The 25,598-nt window shown below is 42.9% G+C and overlaps 1 protein-coding gene across 1 annotated transcript in view; it reads right to left on the bottom strand.

The window, feature by feature from the left end:
• Window positions 1-25,598, bottom strand: part of PINX1 (PIN2 (TERF1) interacting telomerase inhibitor 1) — a 62,050-nt gene that overhangs the window by 23,470 nt on the left and 12,982 nt on the right. The window contains exon 6 of the mRNA XM_027665096.1: window positions 24,455-24,531. Within this exon, the coding sequence (XP_027520897.1) occupies window positions 24,455-24,531 (77 nt within the window). The remainder of the gene's footprint in view (window positions 1-24,454; window positions 24,532-25,598) is intronic.

The raw sequence follows: 25,598 nt of genomic DNA, 5'->3' as shown, positions 1-25,598 counted from the left end.
CTCAAAAAGAAAACACAGCCAGGACAAATTTAGAAGCTGGACCGAGCTGTGATATCAAAGGCAGAGCTGACTGGAAAAGCAACCACCTCTCAAGAATGGCAAAATAAACTTCCACGAGTCTCGGGAGGAAAACACGGATCAGAGGCTGGATATTGTTCCCTGCTCGTGTTTTGGTTAAGCGAGGTCCTTTTTGACACGGCTCAGATAGTCTTGTCAAAGAACAACAAAAATGAAAAGCAAAAAGAAAAAAAAAGGAGAGAAAAAGACACCAGGCAGTTCAGGGGGAATCTGTTTGGCAAAGGGGCTTTGACGTGGTGTCTGAAGGAACAAAATGCAGAATGAACTTCCTAAAATATTTCCTTTTTTTTTTTTTTCTTTTGGTCTCCTTTGGAAAAGCAAATTTCAATGGGCTGATTGGCAATTCGTTTCCTGATCAAAGCTAAAGTCTGAAACACATCTGAAATAGATTTTCTGTAAAAAAGAAAAAAAAAGCATTTCAAGTTCAATTCAGAAGAAAGTTTCCCAAGTAAAAAGTAGGCTATTTGAATTTGATTTTTTTTTTTAGAAAAAGGAGGTTTCCATCAACTAAAATGAGCCAAAACTGACGTATATACCTTCTGTCTTAAAGACACACAGACCTATTACCTGGATATGACACCAGTGGATACAACACCATGAGAGTTTGAAACTGTGACTTCCTATACAGTGTTGATTAATTTGTTGATATTACACAGAAGAGGATTTATTTCAGGCTCAGAAAAATATCTGGATTCTTCTCTTATAATCACCATTTTATTCTCAGAGATTTTTTAGTCATCATAATTTTTTATTCACCGTAATCACAATGTTACGCTCAGAGACAGTGTGTTTTTAGATGGGAGGGTGGCTTCACTGCTTAAAAAAAAAAAGAAGGAAAAGGGAAAAAAAAAAAAGAAAAATCTGAACTTTTCCAACTGCTGCCTCTTCATCTGGGGAAGTCTTGCTGGAGGATTTAGTGAAGCAAATGTGTCAACATGATCTATACCATCCAATGGATAAAACTGGCTGCAGAATTCACCTTCCAAGTGCCAGACTCCTTGATATTCCCAAATTGAAGTGATGTCAAGCAATTTCCCTTGGCTTTAAGTCCTGCCAGCAGACAGACACTCTGACGCCGGGAGAGGATGATGGGGAGATAGGGAGTCCCTCTCATTTGCACAAGAACTCCAGGGAACTGCTCCCATATCTTGTGAAGAATTAATCAAGATAAGTTAATGTGTGATAACATGTATCTGAGGAGCTCAGAAAGGGAGAAAACCTGGGCAGCTTCTGGCTCTCCAGGATTAACTTGAACAGCTCTCCAAGAAACACAAAGCTTTCCTTTTCGGCCCTGATCCAGCCCAAAAGCAGAGTTCAGGCTGGAGAGTGGGAAATGAGGATGAGAAGATAAGGGATTTCACAGGAATGTGACATGATGGAGAAGAATCTCATAATATTGACATATTACCGATGCTTTTACACCCCGGCACAAGGAGCTTTTACCTGACCAGCAAATACTCCTCCTGTTGCTATTCTTAAAATACTCCACAGTAATAAAACACAAATGATTTCTCCATCCACAAACATGGACATTTTGAGGTATTTCAGTGAGGTCCAAGCTCTATTTTGTTGCTACGTTACCATTGTGACAAGTTTTATATGAAATGAAAACATCAGAAACTATTGGGATATTTGAATTGTGGGGAAGGTGGGAAACTGGAAAAAGGTTTTGGTTTGACAACCATTTAAACTGGACTGTAAAGGGACCACTGTGCAAACACTCACATGCACTTTTCTCTCTCTAATCCAAGAGCACCAGTCAAGCTGCTTGTTGTCGTCCCAGCCAGTCCTGCCTTTTAAATCATACAATCATGGAATCATGGAATGGTTTGGGTGAGAAGAGACCTTAAAGCTCATCTAGTTCCTACCCCCGATGGGTAGGGACACCTTCTACTAGCCCAGGTTGCTCCAAGTCCCATCCAACCTGTTCTTGGACACTTCCAGGGATCCAGGGGCAGCCAAGTTTCTCTGGGCAACCTGTGCCAGGGCCTCACCACCCTCACAGTCAAGAATTTTTTCCTAATATCCAATCTAAACCTACTCTCTGTCAGCTCCAAGTCATTCCCCCTCGTCCTGTCACTCCAAGCCCTTGTAAATAGTCTCCACCATTCTTGTAGGTCCCTTCAGGTCCTGGAAGGCCACAATTAGGTTACCCTGAAGCTTCCCTTCTCCAGGCTCAACAATCCCAATTCTCCCAGCCTTTCCTCATAGCAGAACTGCTCCATCCCTCCAGTCACCTTGGTGCCTCCTCTGGACTCTCTCCAACAGTTCCATGTCCTTCCTGTGCTGGGGACCCCAGAGCTGGAGGCAGTGCTGGAGGTGGGGTCTCACCAGAGCAGAGCAGAGGGACAGAATCCCCCCTTCAATGTGCTGCCCACAATATGATATTCCTTTTGATTCTTCAAAGAGCTCTTCTCATGAAAACAGAATGAGCTTGACTTCTTCCTTGCTCTGTAACCAAGATGTCATCCCTGGAAGTGTCCAAGGCAAGGTTGGAAGGGGCTTGGAGCAAACTGGTCTAAGGGAAGGTGTCCCTGCCCATGGCAGGGGCTTGGAATGAGATGGTTTTTAAAATCCCTTCCAACCCAAACCGTTCTGTGATGCTGATCTGTGGGCCATGGTATGATTGCAAACCCCTCCATACAATCAGTTCACCCTCAGCTGATGGGGATGAGCCACCTTGTGCAGGTAGACACAGACAAGAACCAATTCCCCACAGTATCCAATTAAAAAGTCAACAGAAACATTAAAATGAGGGGTTTGTAGGATAATACATTTTTGCTTATTTCAATATAAACTACTTTGGTCCCTCTCTCCCCCCCAGCTGCCAAACCTTTGGAGGTGGGACAGTGTGCAGGATGCTGCTCTCCGAGGGGCCGTGGGCCTTTGATGAAGAGCTGGAGCTGCTCAGTCCTCCCCAGTGGAACACAGCAATTAACACAGTTCTCCACCAGCTCTCAGGGTCTAAACACTCTCTGAGTACCTTGATCCATCACAAATGAGGTATTTTGCAGACTCAAAGTCTTCCAGCCACATGACAGCGAGGAACGCACCAGGAGTCACACGCCAGCAAGCAAATCTCTGCATGGAGCACTTTGAAGTGTTCACAGGGAATTCCCAATGAGTGCAATCAATTAGGTCTAATTAATAAACCATGCCAGCAAGACAGGGGCTGTCTATTTGTGCTCACTGTCACTTCCAGGCACATCCAGGCACAGAGACATGTGTACATTATACACCGGGACAGCACATATAGAGCCAGGCAGCCAAAGGATATAAAAATATCTAAAAATATAACGTGGGATTTTTACAGAAAACACTGTTTGAATGGAAAGCTCTTGTGCTCCATTTTCTCACCTGCACTGCTCACGAGGTGACATATATAAGCACATCCCTGATGGCATGGATTAATAGAGCAACTCCAGAGCCTCAGTTCCTAGCCAGGTATTTATATCCCCTCCCATTGTGAGCTGACTCTACTTATATAAGAAACTGTAACCCAAAAAAAAGAGGCAGAAGTGTCAATACATCAAAAAAATTAAATCCAACAGGAAAAAAAGTTCCAAATTTGTCTGTTTTGTTTGCTGACATGTTGGATATGGAATAGCCTTTTAAATGAAAGGTGATGTGACCTGCATATTTCTCTGAGGCATAATTTGCCTCTCTAATAAAGCAATAACTTCCCACTGTGCTGTCATGAATAATATCACCTAAAATAATGCCTATTTCTTTAATCCAGGAGTATATGGAAGGATGAGAAAAGCATTCCCATGTATAACAAATGAACACCAAAGCAGCAGGGTTGACATCAAAAACTGTCTCTTCTTCAGTACTTCTGAGTTATCTAATAGTGAAGAACCAAAATCTTCCAGCTCCAGGTGTGTGAACCTGAGTTCAAACTCAAATCATCTGAAGCAACATAAAAACAAAAAGAGCTGAGGTCTTGGGTATCTCAACCTGCAAACCCCAAATCAGTAGATATCTATAGTGCCTTGTACAAAATGGGGCAGCTGCACCCAAATTACTTCCTAAGAAGAGATCCTGGTATGTGCTAATTTCCTGAAACAGGGCAGGGTATTGTATGGAAGCATCATTTGGCCAGGGACTGTGTTTCCAGTGTAACAGCATGGAGAATCATATGCCAGTCAACTTCTAAGTTTACTATTAAAAAATACAGCTTTTGAGCCTTGTTGTCCATCAGAAGGTTGGGATTGTGTCCTCTCCATCTCATAGCAACTTTATGAGGACTGGAATAGGCAAGGGAGGAACTCTCCTTGCTTAGAAGACTCCAGATTTTAACTTGCTATTGAGGACCCAACAAATTGTCCCCTACAAGTACCTGATCCCTTCCCCAGACCATACAGTAAACACAGAAAAGAAGGGATGTGGATACTACTGCAGCAAACAACACAGAAATCCAGCAAAAAAATTCACAGTTCTGTCTTCAGAGCAGCATTTGAATTGTATGTAGTAAATAAAGACCAAAGACCAAGGACACACCCTAAGTAAAAACAAAATACTGAATAGCTGTTCATTATGTGAGTGCCATTTCCAGAGAAATGAGCAGTACATAATTATGCAATTAACAATTATGATTGTCTAAATAATCTCATTGTAGGACTGGAGCAAGTCGAGTTACATGATCAATCTCAGATTCTGCATTTCCAGTTTTTGCAGCCCTTACACAAATTGGTATTTGAATTGGGTTCAGTATAATATACTCTGTATTGACAAATGCTGTTATATAGTGCAGGAAAAGGAGGAAATAAACTCCTGACTGTACAAGAAGTGCATTATATAAAGGTCTGTAAGAGACACTGCCTGAACCACTTCAACCAACTACAGCCCCATCCACACTCAGCCAACCCAAAATCTCTGTTAGAACATGCAATCCCAATGTAAGTACAAGCCTTAAATTCTCATGACAGCTTAAACATTCCTTGTGTGAAATCCTCATGAGTCCTGTGGAGAGAAAACCTCCCCCCAAAATTCATATATTTTTTTTTTTAATTGGTGTTCAAGGCCTGGTGGATGAGGCTCTGAGCGACCTGGGCCAGTGGGAAGGTGTCCCAGCCCATGGCAGGGGGTGGAATGAGATGAGCTTTAAGGTCCCTTCCAACCCAAACCATTCCATGATTCTATGATTCTATTTATTCAAGTATTTTCTAGACAGCCTAAAGGACTAGATGTAAACTTTTTTAGGAGTAGGTGTAAACTTTTTTAAGACATGAGAGAAACCTCTTTCAAAACCTTGCATTAAAAACCCAAGGGCAACATCCTCAAATATTTTTCAAATACAGTGCTTATGACACCAGGCAGTAACTGTGAAAGATTTGAGAATTTTGAGTTCAACCAGAACTCAAACATACATTTTACTAAAGACTAATGGGAAAAAAGTTACACTGGAATGTTTGACTCTTTCCACTGTGAAGCTCACTTACTTCAAATACACAGAGGGTAAGAGAAGTAGTTCAAATACAGAGAAGGTAAGATGGTAAATACCCACAATATTTCAGCCTGCACTGAAATTTAGGAAGCCATCCTATATATGCTGTGGTTTAGATTAGATATTAGGTTTAGACTAGCTATTAGGAGGGAATTCTTCCCTGTGAGGGTGGTGAGGCCCTGGCACAGGTTGCCCAGAGAAGCTGTGGCTGCCCCATCCCTGGAGGTGTCCAAGAACAAGTTGGATGGGACTTGGAGCAACCTAGGATAGTGGAAGGTGTCCCTGCCCATGGCAGGAGGGTGGAACTGGATGATCTTTAAGTTCCCTTCCAACCCAAACCATTCTGTGATTCTAATATTTTATGTTAAAGCAATAATGATTTTTACAAGGAACTATTTCACTGTTTGCCTCACAAATGGATTCATCAAATGCCCCTTTAAGAATTTTCTGAAGGCAATAAAATTTTTATTCTCATGGTTTCCACTGTGGAGTGGACAACCCCCAACTTTTCCTTCAGATAAAGTTCCAGCTATTCCTCCAGGTGCTGACATTCCCTCTGAACCAACCAGCCAGGAGCTGAAATCAGTGTTGCAGGGCTTGCAAAACAGAAAGTCACTTCCCACTCAGACGGTTCAAACCTGTCTGTGGCCTGTTGGACTCCCAGGAGCAACTGGATGCTCCAATAGTTTTGGCAATGCATGTTCCCATTTTCTCTGGGGTTGGCCAGAACAAGATCAGACCACATTCCTGTTGGCCAGCAGGTAAGCTGTGCTTGTGTAAGCTCAGGTACAAAGGCAGAAGTTTATCTCCATGTCTGAGTGCAGCCAGCTCGCTCTGCAGAACCACCCGCAGTGAAAACAGCAGCTCAAGAACAGATCTCCAAAAAATAGCAGTTCCCTGAGACAAGGTCTTTATTACAATAAGAGCCTGGGAATGGAATCCATCCACCCAGGAAAACACAACTGCATGCAGTTCCCAGAAAACCACTTGCACCTTCCAACAGCTCAGTGGTCTGTTTGCCCATCACCAGGTGAAACAGGTAAAGCAAGAGAATAAGTTATTCCTTCTCATTTAATGAGGAAGAAGAATTAAAACTGTATTTAAATGCTTTTAAAGTGTTTAAGAATGGTTTTAACAAGAATTAGGGGGGCCCTCCAGCTTTTGGAAGTTGATTTGTCCGTCAACCAGCAAACAGGTGCTGGGAGGTATCAACCCAACCCCCAACTTTCTATCTTGGGGATAGAAAGTTAACCAATAATAAAATCAGTGGTTTGGGTTGGAAGGGACCTTCAAGACCACCTTGTCCCACCCCCTGCCATGGGCAGGGACATCTTCCACTATCCCAGGTTGCTCCAAGCCCCATCCAACCTGGCCTTGGACACTTCCAGGGATCCAGGGGCAGCCACAGCTTCTCTGGGCCTCACCATCCTCTGAGTGATATTATTAGATAGCATTGAATAAGATAATAATATTAGAATAAGATGTAGCAAATCCTATTAGTGCTTTTTAATGTGCCTTTTTGCTCATGTATATGAAAGATGACTGAACAGCCCGGGTCCTTCCCATCTGGCTACAGGGGAGGGGTACAGAGCAATATTCAACATCAAACTTTCTCCCCAGCAATTACAAAAACAATAAAGAAAGGATATTTTTGTTCTAATTAAAGCCAGAATGTCCCTCTTTCTAAACAATTACTTTAGAGATGTTGTTCTTGGTTTAGAAGCCACAGTCTCATGTTATGAGCTTTGAATCACTCTCACATCTCTTCTCTCAAATGCCTGCCTTGGGAATCCCATGGGAATTAAACCAGTGTGCCTCAGCTTCCCAGAACAGAGAACCATCAAGTGTATTACAGGGCTATAAAGAGTTAATCAGGTAGTGCTTTGTGCATCACAGCTTCACTGTTTCAGCAAGTCTCTGGTAACACCTAATTAACAAATCTCTGATGAGCTGTTTCTTAGAGAGCTCAGCATTGGTGTTCCATGGAAATCTTTACCAGGCCAGCCCTGCTGCCACTTTGCCTCTCAGTGAGGGTATATCCTGATCCTTCTGGCTGGATTTAAGCTGTCACTCATGCCCCCCTCTCAATAAAAGTTTATTTACTAAACTTTGGAGCATTTCATACAAAGCAAAAAACAGCCAGCTACATCAAAGCCTCCCTATTATCACTCCCTAGTGAACTGTGAAAATATAAATTCAAAGCTGACAAGCTAGTTAGATTTTTAACTAAAATCTGAGGGCAATTAACTTTAACCATGCCACTCTCTACTGTACTGCTGGCACCAACTTTGAGAAGTGGCCCAAATTCTTCTGAGGAACAGAAAGACCATTTATCTCCTGTATTTATTCAGGGCAAACCTCCTCCTCTGTGTCAAGCTGGGAATGCAGCATTGCTGACTGTGACTGGCAGTGATAAAGGAGCTGGTATGATTTTCAAATGAGTAGCATGTCCTGCTTTCCCAAATGTTGGAGAAAAGTGAATAATATGCCCTCTTAAATAAGAGCCAGGTACTGATTCCAAGCTGCTCACTGGGGAAAAGGTGCCTATATATTCCTGAGCATATAAAGCCACTGCCTTAAGGAGGATTTCTGCTTGGATCTCCAATATAAAGGTGTTTTTATTTGCAGAAGTTGATACAGGAAAGTGATCAGAAGGGATAGAGGGTATATTTATCTATGGAAAAGTTACAAAGTGGCATTAATTTGCAGAATGAATTGTATTCATGTGGTCCCTTCCAAGGTTCTTGAGGTCCTTTTTGTGTACTGAACGAATCCTTTTAGTAGCACCAAAAATGGGCGTCCCTGCCTGTGGCAGGAGGGTAGGAACTAGAGGATATTTAAGGTCCCTTCCAACCCAAACCATTCTGTGATTGTATCCTATGAAAAAAATAAGGCAGAAACTGTCAAACCCATAATGCCTTATTTAAGCATCCACATGGAAAGAAAAATAATATAAAGCTTTCATATATTTGCAACATATGCACGTAAACCAAGAGCTTTGTACCTAAAGCTCAAACCAAATATTTATATTTAGTACAAGCTTTAAATTTGCAGTCCCAAACCATCATGTTCAATGGAGAGAGGTGACTCAGAAATGCACAGGTCACACCTTAAGCAGGTTAAATGGCCCTTCACTGGGGCTTTTCTCTTCCCCTGCTTCTGAGATGTTACATCACTATATTTAACCTTTCAGCCAGGATTAATCTCCCTCTGCTTTAGCATTTAGCTTAACTCTGAAACAATTAGGAGAATATTGCCTTGAATCCATCAGAATCAGCAGATCTCCACAGCAACAAGATATCCTGAAGGATACAACAAGAAAGATAAGTGGGCACCTCTTGGATGACACCCTGAAGATGACTGTGTGTCAGGGCCCCAAAATGGTGTTAAACCCCATGACTGTCCCTTCAGTGCAATCTCAAGTCTTCTTTGAAGGATTTCAGACCCAGGAAAACAGGGAATTCTGCTACCAGCCCAACAGTTACAGGTACCACGGAAATTGGTCACTAATTAGGACAAAAGAGTTTTGCAGCTTTCAGTTCAAAACTTTTAACCACAAAAGCTTCTTGGAAAAATAGGAACAAAATGTCATGGCAAAATTCAAATGTTTTGTTGCCTGATATCAACTTGAGATACCTTTTCCTAGTTCCCAACCCTGCAGGTTACCTCTGAGAGTGTGACCAATCCCACCCTTCAGCCATTCCGTGCTCAGGTGAAGAGCACTTTGCTCTGCTAATACAGGGAAGAAAGGAGCTTCAAGACTAAATGACCTTTAATTCTGTGACTGGAACAGTATCTGCAACAGCCCTGCAAGGCTTTAGGTGTGATCACACCTGTGGAGGCCCAGAAGGAGCAGAAGGACCCTACAAACCACGCTGTGAGGGGGTTAAAGCTGGGGGGCAGCATCTCCACTTCACTGGAAGATTCCCAGAAAGCAAGCACAAGGACTGGGCACGGAGCCCTTTATTGTTATCAGTGTTTTTGTAAAGCCAGTTGCCAGGAGTGACAAACCTCTGTGCTCTAGTAGCAAGTGTTAAAATCAGAACAGCCAGGCTCCTGTTGCTGAAGAGCGAGGGCTCTGCCGACGGGCGTCTCTTGGAGACGCCCATTTCCCTACGACAACGCAGGAAAAAGGAACAGGCCACATTTCGTGCCTTTGGATGGGATCCATCCCAGTTGCTACACAGAGCATTCCTTTGCCATTTGGTAACCGACAAACACTGGGCTTATTAAAAAAAAAAACAAAACCCGACCAACCCCAAAGTGCTCCGGTTGGTAAGGCCTGGACAGAGAGGTCTGGAATGAAGGGATGTCATGGAATCAGCAGCCCAAGTGATACATTAAGTCCTGGCTGTCAAAACAAGGGCTGCTGCTCCACTTGACCACTTATACAAACACTCCTGCAGGTAAAGACACTTCTTCACTTCTTGCTTGACCTCTCCTTCCCAAGATCCACAAATCTTCAGGGTTCCCCATCCCCGCTCTCAGCTGTGCCCTCAGGTGATGCTCTGGAGCACATCCCCCCCATCCAGATTTTATGTAAACAGCTTTGCTTTTCCAGGGATTTCAGGAAAGCTGGAGACAGTCACGCTCCAGGAATCTCTGAAAGTTTAATTAAATTACAATGTCTTAAAACCACAATATAGGCACCACGGCTGAGAAGTTCAAAAGGTAAAAGAGGGAAGCACATATAGAACACTTCAAGCAGCTTTTCCAGCTCTCCAGAAATAACAATCAGGAGAAACTAAACCAGTGTGAGGCACTTTTCACTTCAAAATTCTCAATTATCACCTAAATATTTCAATGCACTTCAGGAATGACTACATATTTAACATAAATTAGGCTGATACCACTTACAGGGGGTGAATCATACTCATCAATCCTCAGATTTAATGACTGGGAAATTGGGATGCAGGGAAGTAACTTGACCCAAGGCTGCTCAGTACGCGGTGAAAGGGAACAGAAGAGCCTTGACTCCAGACTGGCTGTGCCTCACCTGAGCAACATTCCTGGGATTCACTGCAGGGTGATGTCCTCCACATATAAATCACATGCTCAAATCCAGAGTTTGAGTTTAAAAGCAGTGATTAATTGAAGGTTTAACAAGGCAGAAGTTAAAATAGGGACATTGTGCCTCCTCAGTGTGCAAGTTCCAACAAAAAACTTCCTCTTCCAGTCGCTTGCTGACGTGTAGGATTACACAATCCTCTCTCATCACCTCCAAGGCTGGCCCAGCATTCTCACTGCTTTTAAGATGAAATGTAAATGAATGCCTAAGCTCCCATCCAGCACAGTCACAGGTATCAAAAGGCTGAATTCAGGTCAATTTGGCCAATGCTGAATCGCTCCCCACAGAACGTTTATCCTTCAATTCATGAGGAGAAACCTTTTTCAGGTAGAAGCAAATTTGAGAACTGGATAACCCCAGAGTCACGTGTTTCATTATATCACTGCCCCAGATTCAGGCTGAGTGGCCCCAAAAGGTTTATATAAGCAACTATTCTGGTGGTCTTCATGGAACAATCTGAGTTTTGAACTGGTGCCATCACTGGACAGATTCAAGTCCATGGAAAAGGAAGATATTTAGAGAACTTAATGACCCACTGGGCAAAATGTGTTGTTTACAAACTGATTAAGGACCTGACACTGGTATAGCTGAGCCAGGCAAGTGAATAAAGATTTGGAGCTCTAAAATAATTTGGGAATTGTTGGGAGGAAGCAGCTTCTGCTTGGATGCAGGGACACAGAGAATCAGTAGCCCCTGAAATGCTGTGCATCAAACCAGAATTCAGGACGTTGTCTCTGATATCTTTCATACCAAATGTCTTAGTGTTTTGACACAGTAGTAGTTGCAGAGAAATTCCCCATCCACTGATATCCAGAGGGCTTTACAGCCATTTTCCTAAGCCTAGGAAGTGTTCCAGGCACTTTGGAGTGCTTGGTACAGACTAAGGTGTTCCTTTAATATAGTTAAGAGTTAAAGAAATAAACAAAAACCTTCTGCATAATTACTTAATGCTGTTCCCCTTTTTCTCCACTAAATATAAAAGCCATATTGATATTATGAGGCATCAAACAAATACTTTATCTGAAATAATAAATAAAATTGCTTGATTTTTTTTCTCACCTAAGACTTTTTACTCCATTATGAGATATAGTGGTTTAATGAATAATAATAATAAAGCACCTGCAAGCTTTGCACTTGACCACAGCAAGATGTTTGTAGCAATTACTATTTTTCTAACAGCAAACATTCACTGCAAAATAGGACGTTGAGTATTTGAAATGAAAATTTTATTTTTTTTAGAAATTAAAGAAAAATTTTCTGTGAACTAGAAAACATTTCCTAATTAGCATTAGCCTTTGACTACCTTGTACTCCAGTAACTTTCTTCTACTCCCAAGATCAGATATTTCCTTGTTAAAAAAAAGTATTGAGAATAAATAATTTTCTTTCAAGTATTGAAGCACTGAGTGACATTTAAATTCTTCAATATTCTGGAAAACAGGATTTTAGGGCAGACAATATTTTTGATCTTCTCTTCATTTGTTAAAAAAACAACCTGTAACACACAGGTGATCAAGTCAGCTTGAGCTGGGTTGGATTCTGCTGTTAAAAACACATCCCAGCACCTGGGAAAAGTTGGCTCTTGGTGAGAACATTTAAAATAAATCCCAGTAAACCAGAAATAATAAGAAAGAATTAAATCAGGACTGTTGAATGCTGTGGACAGACACATTTCTCATCCTCTGTCCACTCCACTGTCCATGGTCAAATGATTCCTGGTCCTGCCCTTTTCATGGGAGCTTAAAGTTCATCCAACAAAGTGTTAGTGCTTAACTTCAGCTGAGGTAGCTCCAGGTTGGTCACCAAACAGCCCTGGTCATTCTGGATCCTGAGGGGCAAACTCATCAAGGTAGAACCCCCTGGAGGTCCATCAGAGACTGCAACAAACTTCCACAGGAATTAATTATCTTAGACAGCATCAACTACTGCTCCAAAGCCAGACCACATTTCAGGCTGGGTTCACTGACACCCCCTGGGTTCCTGTCACTGAGACTCTGCCAAAGTCAAACACCTGAAAGCACAACCAATTTCCCCTGAGGAGAGAAAGAACAAACTGAGCACTGCAGACAGAGGTCACATTCCTCATTTCAGTGCAGGGAAGAGCTCAGACACTGTCGCATGCATGGAAATTTGGGAATCCGCTCAGTTCAGTCTGAATCAGTTCAATCTGTTCAAATCAAACTCTTTCTCACGCAGCAAAACTCAGGTTTGCTTGACCTCCCCTTCACTGCCATTTCTGTTGCTTATTTCAGCTGCTGTCATAGAATGGTTTGGGTTGGAAGGGACCTTTAAGATTATCGTGTTCCACTATCCCATGTTGCCCCAAGCCTCGTCCAACTTGGCCTTGGACACTTCCAGAGATGGGGCAGCCACAGCTGCTCTGCTAAGGCTTCACCACCCTCACAGGGAAGAATTTCTTCCCAATATTCCATCTAACCCTGCCCTCTGGCAGTGGGAAGCCGTTCCCTTCTCAAGCCTGTCACTCGAGGCCCTTGTCCCTCTCCAGCTCTCCTGGAGCCCCTTTAGGCACCAGAAGGGCTGTAAGGTGTATCTGGATTCTTCTCTTCTCCAGGAGAACACCTCCAGCTCTCCCAGCCTGTCTCCAGAGCTGAGGGGCTCCAGCCCTTGGAGCATCTTCATGGTCCTCCTCTGGCCCCATTCTAAAAGGTCCACAGGTCCTTGCTTCCTTGCTCTCTCCTCTCAACAAATCCAAACTGGCCAATATTCACCCTTAACACTAAATCTTTCCAGAAAGTATTCCGTGAGGGGGAACAACAAACCATCATCATCAAGATAATTTAAACTGACACACCATTTTAAAGATGATGCTAAAGCCAAGAGAGCATGGAAGGTACCAACTATCTCACTGCATGACCATCTTCCCCATCATACTCTTCCTCTTTTCTCAGCTGAGGGACCAGTTTGGACACTGATGGGGCAGTTCACCACTAAGTCACACTCCAGCCCTGATTTCTCCTGTTTGGAGAGGACAAGAAGCAAACGGTCCCAGCTGAAGAAAGAACGATCGAGTAGGGAAGCTGAAAGACTGGAATGGGAGTGGAAAAGCTCGTTTCTTTGATTTTAAGCACTTTCTCAGGCTGAATCATTTCTTCTGCTCCAGCTTCTGGTTTGCTTCACCCACCTGAACCAACCAGCAGTTTCATAACCAGTGGGATGAGCCAGAAATCCGAAATCACCCTTGGAGAAAGGTTAGACACCATTTAATAACACCAAGTCAGCAAAAATCCGACCGTGCTGTGAACACCCAGTGCTTCTGCAGGGAGTGGATCCAGCAGCCACCTCAGAGGGTAATAACATATATTCTGTTCCCTGATTTCTGAGAGACAACACATGGTGCTGTTTCCCTCCTATTCCCACAGCAGTATTATCCCTACAAGATGTCAATCCCAAATAGCACCTTATCCAGACAGAGGAATGAGCTCCTCTGGGCACAGGACCATCACCTTGGCTCTGAGGTCCGGCAGCAGAAGCACATTCCTGCAGCAGGGAAATCAGGGCAGGTACAAGCCTGAGACATCAACTCCTCATCAAGAACTTGCCCACCTGGCTTTCAAATCAACAGGAAACCACCTGCTTAGTTCACACTTCCATATAAAAATCCTGTTATGATAGGATCAAAAAAAAAAAAGCACTTTTCCTTGTTTTGAACTGCTGCTGCACTGGAATTTTTTCTTTTTTTTTTTTTTTTTTTTTTTTTAAAAAAAAAAAAAAAAAAAGCAAGGTCTTTAATCAGACAAATATTTTTAAAAGGAAAAACAAACCAAGGCTGGTCTCTAAAGCACAGACCCATGGCAAAGGCTGCTTGGGAGGAAGGGATTCCACATGACAAAAATAAGGTGACGTTTATTCCCCAGTAGCCAAACCCACATTCTTAGGTACTGGTGTGTTATTTTCTCCCAGTACACACAGTTAAAAAAGACCAAAAAAAAAGAAAAAAGCGAGAAAATGAAAAAAGGAAAAAAGTTAGAAAAAAGCAAGAAAAAACAACAAAAAAAAGGCAAGAAAAAAAGGAAAAAGAAAAGCAAGAAAAAATTAAGAAAAAGCAAGAAATGAGCAGGAAAAAGGCAAGAAAAAGCAAGGAAAAAAGAAACAAGAAAAAGGCAAGAAAAAGAGCAAGAAAAAACAAGAAGGCAGGAAAAAGGCAGAGAAAAGGCATGGAAAAGGCATGGGAAAGGCAAGGGAAAAGCAGGGGAAAAAAAACAAGGAAAAAGCAACAAAAAAGCAAGGAAAAAAGCAGGAAAAAAAGAGAAAAAAGTCAAGAAAAAAGGTAAGGAAAAAGCAAGAAAAAAGCAGGGGAAAAGCAAGAAAAAGAGCAAAGAAAAAGCACAACTGGGATTTGAGCTGAGCACTCAGTTAAGCTGCTATGCCAAACATCATTGTTTCATGGTTCCTTCCATGATTATTCTGCTTTAGCCTCATTTACCCCATGTTTAGGAGCGTTTCTAGATCAAATTTTTATGTGATTTAATTTAGAGTGGGATTTCCTCCCTTTTTAATTTTATTTAATTTTATTTAATTTTATTTTTCCCCCTCTTTTTTTCTTTACTTCTTGGTGAAGATCCCACAGTGGAACCATCTGTGCTGGATAAGGTGTTATAAAATATCCAGCTGACAAGGTCCAGCATCTGGATGCCAAAAGCTACTAAATCAGGTGAGTTAAAGCCTTTTACCACACAAACCTGCATCTTCCTCCATACATTTTCCCCAATTATTTCATTTATGGATGTCAGCTTTGTCCATGCAGTGCCTGACAACTGGATATGACCCACTGAGCAGCCTCAGGATATTTAAATGACAAAAAGCTGATTACAGACTCACTCCATCTCAACACAAAGCCATCGTTTCCCTCTCTTTGTGAGGAACAAAAATCCTCGAGGGTTTTTTTTTCCACTTCTGAAAACAGAATTGGAATTGTAACAAAGTTCTGATTGGCCTCTTCCTCTTGAAAACTTTAAAAGCTCCCACAATGCAAAAAAAAGCAAAGGCAGCAAAAATCCACCTCCAGAAACACAGCACAGCTTTCACACCAAGTGGAGTTAAAAAATGACTAAGTTTTCTTGATATATGAATTTGTGGGTAAACCATTTATCAATGACCTGTTTACCTGTGCAGCAGAGTCCCTCAAGCCGAGGGCCATGTCATTCCCCTTTGACTGATTAATTAGCCAATCAAGGGGTATTTTTCACTGTGAGGAATGATGGTTTATTCCAGCTAATTCCTGGTCTCTAATGGTAACACATTAAAGCCAACTCGGCTCTTTAAGCCTCTGGAAGTGACCAAAAGGGAAGGAGAGAAGATAAATCAAAAGAGCTCCCCCCAGTTTTGTTTCTGTTCCTAACAACCCCCCCAAGGAACAAGACTCTTCTCCGATGAAGAGAGAAGAAAAAAGCAGCATTTCTTCCAAACTGGGAGATGTCTCCTCCTCTCCCTCTCTGCTGATACCTGAGCAGCAATAATTTATCCTCCAGTTGATTAACAAGGTGCTTATAGAACAGGCAACAAAACATCAATATCTGGCTCTTCCTCCTTTTATCAAAAGGACACCATGCTGGGTAAAGGAATTTTCCCAGTGTTCCTGAAACAACCTCATCTGCATGGAGACATATTAGAAATATGGTCCAAATTAACGCCTCGAGCCTAATTAATTTTCTGACTTGCTATATATGGCTTTAGATCCACTTGACACTGGTCTGTGCTGCCAGGTTTGCTCTACCTGTACCACTTGTGTACACTGAAGATGCAGGGGGCTGGAACCAGATGAGCTTTAAGGTCCCTTCCAGCCCAAACTGTTCTGTGATTCCATGATTTTGCCCTTCAGCTGCCTTGTCATGTTGTCCTCCTTGTGAGTTTGTGTCACCAGCCTGTCCTGGTTGCTCCGCAGGCAAAGGCCTTGTCCTGTTAATTGCTGGCAGAATCTGGTTTTGAAGGGTTTTTTTTCCCCTCCTTTTTCTTCTGGGAATCATCCTTCTAGTTGTTCACAGCCCATGGCTGCAGAGCAAAACTGGAGAGGAAAAAGTGCCTGCAGTATTAAGAGATGTTGTAAAAAGTCTTTGCTAATTAATATAGAATTACGGAATTGTTTGGGTTGGAAGGGACCTTAAAGCTCATCCAGTTCCACCCCCCTGCCATAAGCAGGGACACCTTCCACTACCCCAGGTTGCTCCAAGCCCTGTCCAATCTGGCCTTGAAAACTTCCAGGGATGGGGCAGCCACAGCTTCTCTGGGCAACCTGTGCCAGGGCCTCCCCACCCTCACAGGGAAGAATTTCTTCCCAGTATCAAATCTAAACCCACAGTCCCTACTCTCAAGATCATTCCCCCTTGTCCTAACACTCCATGCCCTTGTGAAAAGTCTCTCTCCAATAATAGTTCCCCAAGGGGAACTAAGCCACTGTAACCTGAGTGTTATAACTTCCACAAGTCTAAAAATCCATACTGAGTATGACACTCAGGTCAAAGTAGCAGTGAATCAGAGGCTGAGAGAAATCTCTCTACTCAGGAGCAAGTTGGGAATACAAAATGCATAAAAGCACCATTAGATTGTCTTGCAGACTCTGCCTTAGGTCACCAGCCTCTTCCCACTAAGCAAAAGTAAGAATAATTTTAAAAATGCAGCTTTCACAGGAACAGAATAGGCCAAGAGAGCTGAGGATAATCAAGTGCTTACAAGACCATGGTGAGCTTTTGCACTGTAACAGAATATGTTCAGAACAGAACTTCTTGGATAGGATTCACCTGACTGTTGGATGTCCTCTGTGATCAGTGAAGAGGCACTAATCTCTAGGAAGGGTTTGGTTTCATGTGGAATCACAGAATCATTAAGGGTGGAAAAGACCTCCAAGATCATCAAGTCCAACCTGTGTCCGATCCCCACCTTGTCACCCAGCCCGGAGCACTGAGTGCCACGTCCAGTCGTTCCCTGGACAGCTCCAGGGATGGGGACTCCACCACCTCCCTGGGCAGCCCCTTCCAGTGCCTGACCACCCTTTCCATGAAGAAATTGTTCCTGATGTCCAACCTGAACTTCCCCTTTCCCATTTCTGGAGACAGCTGATGCACCTTTTTGGGCACCTGTGTCTCATCACTATGAGAGGAGCTTGGAGAAGATGTCTAGATCTTCTACCAAATCCCACCTTTTTGACAACTATGTTCTCCTTTGCCTTGATTCTTGGAAAACACTATATTCCCTCTTCCAATGAAACGTGCTAAAATGGTCAAGTCACATATAGGAATGAGCAGCTCTAAATTTTAACCCCAAATCTGACAAACTTTGAGCCTGGGGATAATTATAAAACCCAGCATAAGATAATTCCTCTAAAAAGGCAATTATTCTCTTTCTGACGTTAAGTGTATAATTTAAAAAGAAGGGCTATGTTAAAGGGCTACCTCAGTGTTTCCCTACTGTCTTCCTCTGGAACACACTGACAGCAGTCACATTTTTACTTGGATTTCTTAAGGAAGCAAATTTTCCATGTCTGCCTTGACATTTGTTTACATCACACACCCCTTTCTCTCCAGCAACTTTTTAATCCAACCCAGCAGAAGCTTGAGATATTAATATTCTAAAATATTCCATGGAAACAGGCAGCTGGATGGGGAAAGCCAACAGATCCATGTGCACATGGACAGGGATCCACCTCCTTCAGCCACAGAGAATCCAAGCACAACACAACCACAGGGAAGCAACCTGGAGTAGTGGAGCCCTCACAGAATGACTTGGTGGGAGATCTTTTATTAACCCAATTCATCTCTGCCTTCTCCAACGGGGCTAAAAGTGTTAAATTCATGATTTTTTTCTTGGCATCACTTACTGAGGAGCTGGGATTTCCCTCAGGAGACTCCTCCAGTGCCCTGCTGACATCACTGCGAGGAAGCCTGCGAGGAGTGAGTTTGTGTCTTCCTCTTTCTAATTGAAGTTCTCACCCCCTAGAACCATTCCTGGCTTTTGCCTGCTCTGATTACTGTCCCTTCCCTTCCTCTGCTCCTCCCTCCCTGCGACCCCCAGATATTTATAGGCAGAGAGGTCACCTTTTTCTGCCTCTTTTCTGAGATCAACGTATCCAGTTCCTCCACTCTCTCCTTCTAGGACATGCCCTCTAACCCTGTCACCCATTTTACTAAATCCTTTTGGACTCTCTCCAGGTTTTTGATGTCCTTTTTTTTCTGTTCTGCCTCTCAGTCCCAAATACCTTATGCTGGCTGTGGTTTCCAAAGCAGAACAGTGAAAAATCTATGTTAATTTGTAACTCATTTTTATTCTTCTGCAGTTTTTTTTTTCTTCCCTGAAAAAAAGGACAGCAAAATAATTTATGTGTGACTCCTGCAACAGAAACTTTGGTCACAGGTACAAAAACCCCTAAGATTAAGGTTGTAACTTGCCTAAAAATCACAACTGTGATCAATCTAAATATCAATATAAAAACTGGCATATTGCAGAGAGAAAGTTGAGGTGTCAGGAATGTTTAGTTCACCCATAACTTCAGGGAGCCCATGGCAGAGACAGATTTTAATGCATTTTCAGTCGTTCGTTAAGGTTTGCCAACATGGTTTTCTGATAAGTGGTGGGAAATATAAGTCAGTTGAGGAAGTTCTGCAAAATGTGTCAGAAGACAATTTCCTGATTAAAAAAAGTGAAAAAGCAAAGGGGTGTATCACTCCATTTTTTAATGACTAACAAGGAAGAGATCACTGGAAACTCGAGACTTTCAGGCTACTTGGATTTGGTGGTTTAAGGGAACTTACGCAGGTTTTACATCCAAGTTACACAAATTTGGAGGAAGCAGATTACTCATGGAATGGCCTGAGACATGGATGTGAGGTGGATGCAAAACATTCAGGTTTTTATGCACCTTAAACAGAGTTGGAGCAAATCAGAGCTACTCCCCCAGCCCCCAGAGCAAAATCAGTGCCAGAATCATGTTGTTCAGCAACCAAGTTGGGACCGTCTGTAACTCATTCCCAAATCCTCAGTCTCACTCAGGAGCATTTTCTCCAGTGATAAGGCTTCATCAGGAAACACAGCTGGATGGAGGAAGGAAATTCTGAGAAGCAAAAAAAAAAAAATAGTGGGGGTTCCAGGAAGTTCAACCAGATAGGAACTAATGGAATTTGTTTTTCTGTCTCCCCAGCTCCCAGTGTTCCTGAGCGAGTGAGAAAATCAGAGGGAAAGTGGGGGGCAAAAAACAGTGTGGCAAGATTCTACCCTGCAAAACAGGTCCTCTCTGCAGGTCTCCAGAGAGCATCATAATTACAATTCAATATTTTTGATCACTTGCTGCTCTCCCTGGGAAAAACTGCAGATGTTTTCAATTTAGGTCCACTCTGAAGCCCAACCATTGTTTTCTTCCCCTCTCGTTTTTTTGACTTGTATTTTTTTTTTTTTAAACAAAGGTCCCTGTATAGTTTATTAAGGAGGTTTGAGTTGGGCACATGATTTATCAAAAATAATTAAAAAAAAAAGACTGCCGTGTTTGACATTCAGAATTAAGGGTTGCAAGTGCCTCTGATTAGTAACACATATCCCAGAACCATCAAAACAACAGCTTCAACTTGTATCTTGGTTTTATTACTTCTAGAGAAACTCCTTTTGACCCTCAGGGGCAAACAGCGTTTCCTTCCATATCCTTTGCAATTCCACTCTTTTGCAATCTTTACAATCCTCCAGCCAACTCCCTCTTCCTTTGATAAGGTAGATAATCCAAGTTTCAACATTCCCCTCTTACTGCAGCAGTTCTGGTGTGAAACAAGAGAAAGGATCCATCACTCAGATCACTCCTTGGCCACTGAGTGAAAAACTGAGTCTGAGATCAGCTCTACAGTTAAGGCAGCTCAGATTAAGCTCATACAAAACATCTCCTGCCAAAGGCTACTCCACAGGTCAAGATCATAAAATGACTGCTAATGACCACACTGGAAAAGCCTGGGCAGGGCTAATTGGAACAGTGGCTTTGTGACACATCTGATGTGCTGGGACACTTTATCACAGCACCAGTTCAGAGGTGACTATTTTTGACAAGCACTTCAGAAGAGTCAGATTATCTTGCTTGTCCAGAGATCGTGTCACTGAGCCTTGAGTCTTTCCACTAATTTCCCTTTGACCACAGATGGAATTCCCTGGGTTTTGCTTTTTTCCTCCTTTTTCCTAATCTTCAAGTCTGGTATGATCCAATCAACCAGCCAGACTTAGGACGACACTGGGGAGGTTTAGACTGGATATTGGCAACAATTTCTTCATGGAAAGGGTTGTCAAGCACTGTCACAGGATGCTCAGGGAAGTAGTGGAGTCACCATCCATGGAAGTGTTTTCACACAAGTGTGGATATGGACATGGTTTAGTGATGAACGTGGTGGTGGTGCTGGTTGACGTTTGGATTTCATGATCTTAAAGGCCTTTTCCAACCTTAATGATTCTATGATCTTCTGCTCCTTAAGGGATCTCTTCCATCCATCCACTGAATTTTGTCACAGGCTTAAACTAGAGGCTTTAAGGAAGGCTGACAATTAAAACTCAAGCTGGACAAACTCCTGAATATCTTGCCAGAGCTGACCCTGCTTTGAGCAGACTGACTGATCCAGAAACCTTCAGGACTCCTCCAATCTCAGCAATTCTGTCACTGTGAAAAGCAGTTCCTGCATCTTTCCATGAAGTTACACCCAAGATTGTTCTGATCCCAGATTGAAACAACTAGAAATATGGGAAAAAGAACTATGCTGAATGTCTTTGTCAAAAGATCAAGAGTGGAATGACAACTGTTGTGAGCTGAGGAGTGGTCATTCAGTCCAAATCTTATCTGTGCTGGAGGCTTCTCAAAGTGCACCTCTGAACAAAGAGGAGGGATCTGATACCTTGGAAAGAGCCTTAAAGACAGGACTTCAAGCTATAGAATCATGGAATGGTTTGGGTGGGAAGGGACCTTAAAGGCCATCCAGTTCCACCCCCTGCCCTAAGCAGGGACACCTTCCATTATCCCAGGTTGCTCCAAGCCCTGTCCAACCTGGCCTTGAACACTTCCAGGGATGGGGCAGCCACAGCTTCTCTGGGCAATCTGGGTCAGGGCCTCACCACCCTCCCAGGGACAAACTCCTTCCCAAAATCCCACCTCACCCTGCCCTCTGTCAGTGGGAAGCCATTCCCACTTGTCCTGTCCCTCCAGGCCCTTGCAAACTGTCTCTCTCCATCTTTCCTGTAGGCCCTACCCAGGGCTCTGCTGGACACCAGGACTCTTCCTACATTATCTGCACACAGGAACAGGCAGGAACAACTCACTTCCAGGAGAACGACAGCACATTCCTGCTCCTGTAGTGAGCTCTGCCACGCCAGGGAAGTGCCCAGAGCTCAGGGATTTCAAACCAGAAAGCAAACAGAGAACTGCAAATCCTCACAGTTCCATTTGTGCCACCTTAAGGACCAGGCTCTGGAACATGATGGAAAGGGATCATGAGAGTTCATGGGTGCAGTGAAATGAAATTGCTCAGAGCTGGAGGGCCTGAGCAGTGCATTTTTTGTTGTGTGCAAACTCCACAGATCTCTGACCCATGAAGAAAAGGAGAAGGGGAGGCTGGGGGAAGCAATTGTGCTGCCTCTGGCTCTCTCTCCTGTGGCTGCTCAGCAACAGACAGTAGCCAGAGGATGACAATGCAGCTCCAAACGACATTATCTCCTGCTTGGATTTGCATGTGGAAATCTGAGTGCTTAAGAGGGAACAGCCTGTGACTTTTTTTGTCAGAAGCTTGAACCCTTTCAGTGAGGGGAAAAAGGAAATCTGCACAGGAGGCACCAGCCAACCACTGGGATTAGCAAAAACATGCACAGAGTTATACACCCTTCATAAGCAGCCTCAAAGTCACGTGATATGCAGTGTCTATCCATGAAAAAACAAGTGTTCTCCAGGATAAAGCCCCAGAAGCAGCACTTTCCAAACCTGAGTTCCAACAGATATGGAACATATTGAGAAAACAAGACCAGCTATTTGGGATGACTCATGGGTGGGCAAAACCCACTCCCTTAATCACAGCACTGCTGAGTTGCTTTGAATCCCAGATTGTCCTGCTTCATCTTGCTGACAGCAAGGGAGCCAAGCAGTGGATCCATGGCATATTTAGGGGATCAGAAGTGTTAACCAACAGGGCTCCAGGGGAAAAAGAAAATGGAAGAGAATCCAAACATGGATCCATCTGGAGCTGGGCCAGCCCAGGGTGAGGTGGGGAGCACATCAGAACATCCTGTGCCCCAACAGCCTGCTCAGGAAACACTTGAGCACCAAGTGACAAGCAGGTCTGAGACCTCCTGCTAACCAGAGGAGGATTCTTGTGTGTGTGAATCGACTCCCTTAACCACAGCCCTGTGGAGTTGCTTCAAATCCCAGATTGTCCTGCTTCCTGCCAAGTAGTGGATCCATGGCATATTTAGAAGTGTTAACCAACAGGGCTCCCCTTGGTGCAAGTTCACCCACAGCATTTGAGAGCTCCAACAGCTCTCAGGGATTTGAAGTCCCCAAATTCTTATTTCAAGACAGTAATAAGCTAAGATGGGTTCTGTGGTGGCTGATGGCCTGGTCCCAAGCTCTCACCTTTCAAAACCATGTGACTTGTAACAAACATTCCCACTGTTTTTTGCAGTAGCAGACAAGACAGGGCAGTTCTTAGTTTGTTTAACTTTCTTCCAGCCTCCTGGTTTAATCAGCTGTCAGTGTATTTTACAGAGAACTCAGGAACAGACTTGACATCTTTCTCTGTCACCAATAAACTTACCAACTACTTCAAAATCTACAGCAGATTCACTGGAAATATAACACTATATGTGATAATGGCACAAATCCTTCAAACTGTTCAAGTGAAGATACACCACTGAAGTATTCTTTATTTTACAGAGGTTTTTCCAGGGAACAATCCCCAGTGGATCACTATTCCTTCTTCACCAGCTCCCCTGTCATTCTACAGGTAAAAAATCTTGTATTATTTTCACTACTATCCCAGACCTCTCAGCACATTCTCCCCTTATTCCTCTCCTCCCAAAGCTCCCAGAGGCCTGATGTGAAGTTCCAGAACAATTTCCAAGAGTGCTGCACGAGAAGCAAGGTGTCAAACACATACAGGGTATTCCAGAAACTTCCACTTAATTTCAAGCCCCTTCTTTCCCTCTAAACAAGAGATTTCAGACAACTTGGAACCAATCCTTGCAACATATTCATTTCTGCTTTTCCAGGTGTTGTTTTTTCCACAGGATTTTTCTGGATTTTTCATGTTACAGTGTCTGTTATTTTATACACTGATACAGCAGGCCTGTTCTCTGCAAGTGCAAAATGCTAATGAACACATAAATAAAATAAAAACCAGTCCAAACCTTGCTCTCATTACAAAAAGTCAGGGGAAAGGTCTTCTCATTAAATATTTATCAGTGTTCAAGCCACCTTTGAATCCTTTGCAGCTGCTCAGCCTTTCCCAATTTTTGTGAGAATAAGGGCAGTTTGTTGAGATTGCCCAGTTGCTACTGAATATCCAATTTTATTTTGGATATTTATGGATCTTTCACCAAATCATTTAGGTTGGAAAAGACCTCTTAGATCATCGAGTCCAACCTTTGACCTTTCAGATGAAGCAAAATTCTCCTTGGTGATGTGCCTTTCCTAACAACTGTAAAATAAAAATACTGGAGTTTCCTAACTCCAAAGAAGTTACATCACAATAATTCACAAAATATGGATTACATTCACTCTTATTTTCTCACGGTTCAAGCACAGCCTTTCTAGTAGAAACAACACATTAGCAGCAAAACATTTAAATACTGTTTTGTTATGAGGTAAATAAGCAAGGAAACAAGAGAAAGGTGAAGCTGCTTGTTTACCTGTGTCTTCCCACTCTTCTGTCTCCTCCCAAATATGCAGGACAGATCATGTTCACTGCAGGATGAGAGGTCCTTACCTGGAAGGGGTAAAGAGAGGAAAAAAAATTCCAAATCTTCACATCTGGTGATAAGGACATTTTGGTAACACAAACTAACCCAAGCAAGGAATTGCTTTTGGAGATGAACAACAATCAAGAGGTGAATAAAAATCAGGAACTCCAGGCTGGATAGGGCTTGGAGCAACCTGGTCTAGTGGAAGGTATCCCTGCCCATGGTAGGGGGTTGGAACTAATGATCATTAAGGTCCTTCCAACCCAAACCATTCTGTGATTCTGTGACGAAGACACTAAATGAAGGTACTCATGAGGAAATGTGTGTATGTGTAGGATCTTTGGATTCTCAGGAGGATTCCCTGTCTCTGACAGAATTAGGGAGTTGTAGGTCCTCCATACAATGAAAAAAAAAAAAAAAATCCATCTTTACTCCATGGGGACTTTCCTTTGATTCCTGATATTGCTTCTGTTCCATCTCTGCAACACACTGGATTATTCCAACTTAAAACAATTTCAAGAGTGAAGCAAAGATTCCCAGCAGGACCATTACTCCCATCTGGTTGTTGTGTGACTAACTGGACATCAGACATGGAGAAGGGAGGGGGAAGCAGAAGGGTGTAATGTGATATTCAGAGTTTCAAGCAAAAGTTTTGCCAATTCCACAGTGCAGGAACCCTTATATTGGGTTGTCCACAGCTTCTCTCAGAAAATCCTTTTAAAAAAGCTCAGTAAAAGTTGAAAATTTAAACAAAATTAGTCCAGACAGCTCAACTAATTAGGAGTCTGCTGGGGTCTTAATCACTTGATTTTCTAATTCCAAAATCAGTGACCTCAAAATGAATCTTGTAGTGGACAAAAAGCCCAAACAACCCAAAATCTGACTATTTAACCTGTTTCTTTTCCTTGGGATCCTGAACTGCCCACAGAGGGCAAACACACACATCAACCTAGAGGAGAAAATGTGACCCAGCTTCCTGGTGCCTCACTGCACAGCCTCTAAATGTCCTTACCCAAGCAAGATGGATGAGACTGGTGGTTGTTTTCAGCTTTATCTTGGCCAAGGCTTGGAAAATGACACCTAAAATCCTCCT

Source organism: Corapipo altera, unplaced genomic scaffold (assembly GCF_003945725.1).
Source record: "Corapipo altera isolate COAL_440 unplaced genomic scaffold, ASM394572v1 164, whole genome shotgun sequence".
Classification (NCBI taxonomy): domain Eukaryota; kingdom Metazoa; phylum Chordata; class Aves; order Passeriformes; family Pipridae; genus Corapipo; species Corapipo altera.
Note: the sequence above shows the minus strand (reverse complement) of the source record. Positions and strands in the feature narration are given on the sequence as shown.